At 43.0% G+C, this 4,654-nt stretch overlaps 1 protein-coding gene across 1 annotated transcript in view; it reads left to right on the top strand.

Annotated features, from left to right (window-relative positions):
- The first annotated feature begins 4,166 nt into the window (after positions 1-4,166).
- The window catches only part of LCORL (ligand dependent nuclear receptor corepressor like), a 151,789-nt gene continuing 151,301 nt past the window's right edge, over positions 4,167-4,654 (top strand). Inside the window, exons 1-2 of the mRNA XM_077750465.1 lie at positions 4,167-4,263; positions 4,346-4,521. Coding sequence (XP_077606591.1) covers positions 4,167-4,263; positions 4,346-4,521 — 273 coding nt within the window. The remainder of the gene's footprint in view (positions 4,264-4,345; positions 4,522-4,654) is intronic.

Raw genomic sequence — 4,654 nt, 5'->3', positions numbered from 1 at the left:
GTAAAGACTTGAAAACACTTGCACATTAGTGCTTCCTCTAATGTTGTGCTTCAGATGCCACCACTATGTAAATAAGCTCTAGCCAGCCTCTGGATGATGGTACTCATGGCTCAGTCATTCCCATTATCCCAGCAAACACAGAGCCAAACTCCAGACCAGAGTGAGGCTACTTCGGATCAGGCAGCTTCCAGCATTAGCAATTCCAGCCAAGATCAGCAGAGCCTCTCCAGATCAGAACTTGCAATCTGACCTGTAGACTTTTGAACAGAAACACATGGTTGCTCTTTTAAGCGCTAAGTTATGGATTAGTTTGTTACACAGAAATAAATAAATGAGGGGCGCCTGGGTGGCTCAGTTGGTTAAGCGTCTGACTTCGGCCCAGGTCATGATCTCGCGGTTCGTGGGTTTGAGCCCCATATCAGGCTCTGTGCTGACAGATCAGAGCCTGGACCCTGTTTCAATTCTGTGTCTCCCTCTCTCTGTGCTCCTCCCCTGCTCATGGTCTGTATCTCTCTTAAAAATAAGCATTAAAAACTGTTTTAAAAAAAATAAATAAATGATATGATATATGTAGGAGATAGAAGTACAAAAACATCTTTCCAAAGAACCTTAACATTTTCATATCATGTATCTTTTGTTCTATAAAAATTACTTTATGAGTAACTAGAATTTTAGTGTTGGAGATAATTTTGGATGTGACCCTTTATCCTTGGCTTTATGGATATCCTAAATATTTGTCAAGTCGATACAAAAATGTTAGGCACCAATTAAGTGCCTGGAAGAGCACTAGATGCTGAGAACACAAGGGTGAATCAGATAGACTCCTATCTTTATGTTCCTCGAGCTTACCCTGAAGTCAAGTTATTGGACTATTATATTCTCTGATACTTGCCATGGAAAATTCTGTGTTCTTCTAAGTCAAGCTGACTTTCTTTTTTTTTTTTAATTTTTTTTAATGTTTTATTTATTTCTAGGAGAGAGAGAGAGAGACAGCGTGAGCAGGGGAGGGTCAGAGAGAGAGGGAGTCACAGACTCTGAAACAGGCTCCAGGTTCTGAGCTGGCAATCAGCACAGAGCCCGATGCGGGGCTCGAACCCACGAGCCACGAGATCATGACCAAAGCCAAAGTCGGACGCTTAACCGACTAAGCCACCCAGGTGCTCCCAAGCTGACTTTCAAAGACGGCTCCATTTATGTATTTCACTACATATGGCCATGATCTTCCCTTCTCCCAGAAATTCTTCAGCAGTGATATTCATTAGTTCTGTTCATTGATCTTTCCATTTCTCATTCTTTGGGGAAACATGGTAGCAATGTACTTTCCCATATGCAGAAGGCTGCAAAATGGCCACAAATTATTTCCTTCCCCCTATCTATACCCCTTTGCAATCTGTCTTCCAGATCTTTTTCTTAAGACATGAAATCTATTTTACCATCCTGATGCTTGGCTTGGCTATATGATTTGCTTTAGCCATTGGAAGTAGAGCAAATGGGACTCAAGCTGAAACTTAAAAAGTACTTGTGTATTGGGGCTTGCTCTCTTGCTGTTCTTAGAACACTGTGACTGCCACCATGTGAACAAGCCAGGGCTAGCCTCTTGATGATGAGGGACACCTGGCCTGATTGCTCTCTTGTCCTAAGCTGATAGTCAGCTCACCCTCAGAAACAGAGCTGCCTTGCTGACAGGAGGATCATCACAGATACCTAAGTAAGTGCAGCCCAGGCCAGCAGAAGTGTCTGGCTGAGCCTAATACAAATTGCCATTCTATACAATCATGAGCTAAGTGAATAGTTGAAGTTTTAAGCTATTAAGTTTTGGAGTGGTTTGTTATGTCCTTAAAGCTATCTGATATATCTCTCCTTTGAAGTTAGGCATGACCACATGATTTGCTTCACCCAGGGAACTATGTCACTTCTGGCAGAAGCTTTTAAAAGCTGGACTGTGATTCAGCATCTTATTTTTCTTGTCATGGTGACTGGGGTGCTTCCAAATGGTGAGGCTTCATAAACTTGAGTCCCTTAATGGACATGGAACAGTTCTCCCCATTCTCCCTGATACTGACTTTTGGAGAACAGATAGTTTAAGTAAGAAATAAATCTTTGTTGTGATGAGCACCGGGTGTTATATGTAAGTGATGAATCACTAAATTCTACACCTGAAACCAATTTTACCATACATGTTAACTAGAATTTAAATACAAACTTGAATAAAAGAAAAAAGAAATAGATCTTTTTATTAAACCTCTGAGATTTTGGGTTACTGTTACTAAAGCATAACCTAGTCCATTCTAACTAATGTAGAAACTGGTACCCAGGAGGTATTGATGACAGAAAATCTAAAATTTGTAGCTGTGATTTAGAAACTCAGTGGGTGGTGGCAAGGAAACTATTGTTAAAAGCTGGAAAGTTGGCAATCCATGCTAGCTGTGGTAAAATATTTGCTCAAACTATTCATGTGTTTGTTTCTCCCATTCTTTCCCTTTCTAAATAGGAATGTTTACCAAGGTTATTCTGTTCCTATTCCAGCACTATGCGTTCAGGGTGTGTATGTGTGTGTGTGTGTGTGTGTGTGTGTGTGTGTGTGTGTGTGTAAACAGGGAGGATAGATACTTTATCTTTAACAAGAGAACCTTTATCTTGTTTTAATAAGAGACTACCAAGAGTCACCCAGAGATGTTGAACTTTGAGATTAATGCCTTTACTGAATGGAAATTTTAGATTGTCTCATGTGTGATAGGAGGGAATGTATTTTGTCTCATAAGTTGAGTGATTAGGTTGATGATTAGAAGAATGGATTGTAGTAATCATTGGTGCAGTTTACCTGTAAACTTGGGTTATCTTCCTTCTGGGAAAATAGAATTATATTTCCCTGCTCCTTTGAAGACAGTCTGCTCATATGATTTGCTTTTGTCAATGAAATGGGGAGTGGAATTGACTTGTATAACTTTCAGCAAGAACCAGTTTGCCATTCACGTTCTTTCTGTATATCGTGCAAGCAGGGGCGTTCTAGAGATTGGAGCCTCCTTTAGTCATCTGGTTGCTTGGTGAGAACCATCTACAGCCTCCCCACTACCCTCTCTCCCTCCCCTTCCCACCCCTCAGGCCCGATGAACAGGCAGTTAAGCAGGAAATATCATTTTTTGTTGTTTTAAGTCACCAACATTTTTAGATTTTTTGTTACTGCACTGTAACCTAGCCCATCCTAACTAATGTAGATTACTGTAAAAGTGACCAGGAAAGCTACAAAGGCTGATCATCTGGGCAATTGTAATATGAGTGGAATCTGTAACTGAATCCATTCACTGATCATTCCGGAAGCATCTTCACTAGTGATTTTACTTGCTTCTTCAACTGTGACAATTTTGGAAAGGGTGACTGTGAAATTCAAACTTCATTCTTTTTTCTTTGTGAAAATGTAAAACTGCTTCTTCATTATTGAGAGGTTATGAATAATGAAACACTTTTTCATTATTCAAAAAAAAAAAAAAAAGGAAGCAAGCAAGCAATCCAGCAAGCCTATAAGGATAAGGATAAGGCACAAAACAGGGAGGGTGGAACTGAACTCAGAATGCATAAGAGTTTCCAAGAAGAATAAAGCATATTTCCCTCAGACTTGTGCATACATTTCCAGTAACACACAGTGCTTCTCAGCAAACTTTGGGTGTCTTAGCTTTGGCTTGACCCCTGCGCATATACAGAAACTCATGCACAGTCACCCTGGTGCAAAAGTAAAAAATGACATTGGAGTTTATATCCAATCAAAAGTTTTCTCTCTCTCTGAAGAAGAAATATTTTCTCTAGCACAGCATAGAATTTATTCCATAACATTTGTAAAATGCTAAATCCCGTGCCATGCACTGTACTAGCGTCAGAGAAGTGAGAGGTGTCAAGGTACAGACGTCCCAGTGGGTCGCTGTCCTACAGGAGTTTACATTTTGCGGAGCATAACAGTTTCCCCTTTTGGAGTTTTCACGAGCCACACCCAATCCCCCCCGTAAATAATTTTCTATGAAAAGCCTCTTTCCCCCAATCCTTGTAAATACTCTAGCTTCCGGAGATCTCTTTGCCTTGGAAACTGAAGTCACTGTGGGATCTCTCTCTGGATACTTGGCAGTTATTTCTGATGCAGCCGAAAGACCGGTTCGCTCTCTTCCTGCGGTGGCGGGATGACAGTGACCCCCAAAAGTTTCCAGAGCTTAAAGCACAAAAGCGCAGACAACTCGGGCGCTTTCCAGCGCTCTTCTATCGAGGAGCTCAGAGAAGGTAAGGCGGCTGGGTCAGACCCGGCGACGCTGGCAGCGCCATCCTGATTGCGAGTTGGAGGCTAAACCCACACGCCGCACAGCGCGAAGAAGTCAGAGGCCAGTCGGCAAGCCCAAGTGGGAAACGACTGAGTGTCCGTCCCTGCTGGACTACAAAGACCGGCAGGCATCGCGTCGCGGAGGCAAGCTCTGCTTCGGGACCCCGGCGCAACGGAGCCTGGGAAGTGAAGTCTCCAGGCGGCCTGAGTCGCGTCGCGAAGTCAGAAGGGAGGCGTTGCGAGTCCGCTCCATTAGCACGCTGGTTTCTGGCCGGGCTCCGAGCCTCTCGCGCCCGCTCAGGATTTTCGCGGGCGGTGGGAGCGCCGAATGGCTTGCTTGAGTAAACTCCGGGG

This window comes from Crocuta crocuta, unplaced genomic scaffold, assembly GCF_008692635.1.
Source record: "Crocuta crocuta isolate KB4526 unplaced genomic scaffold, BGI_CrCroc_1.0 scaffold179, whole genome shotgun sequence".
NCBI classification, from domain to species: Eukaryota; Metazoa; Chordata; class Mammalia; order Carnivora; family Hyaenidae; genus Crocuta; species Crocuta crocuta.
The sequence above is the reverse complement of the archived record's forward strand: the minus strand, read 5'-3'. Positions and strand labels throughout refer to the sequence as shown.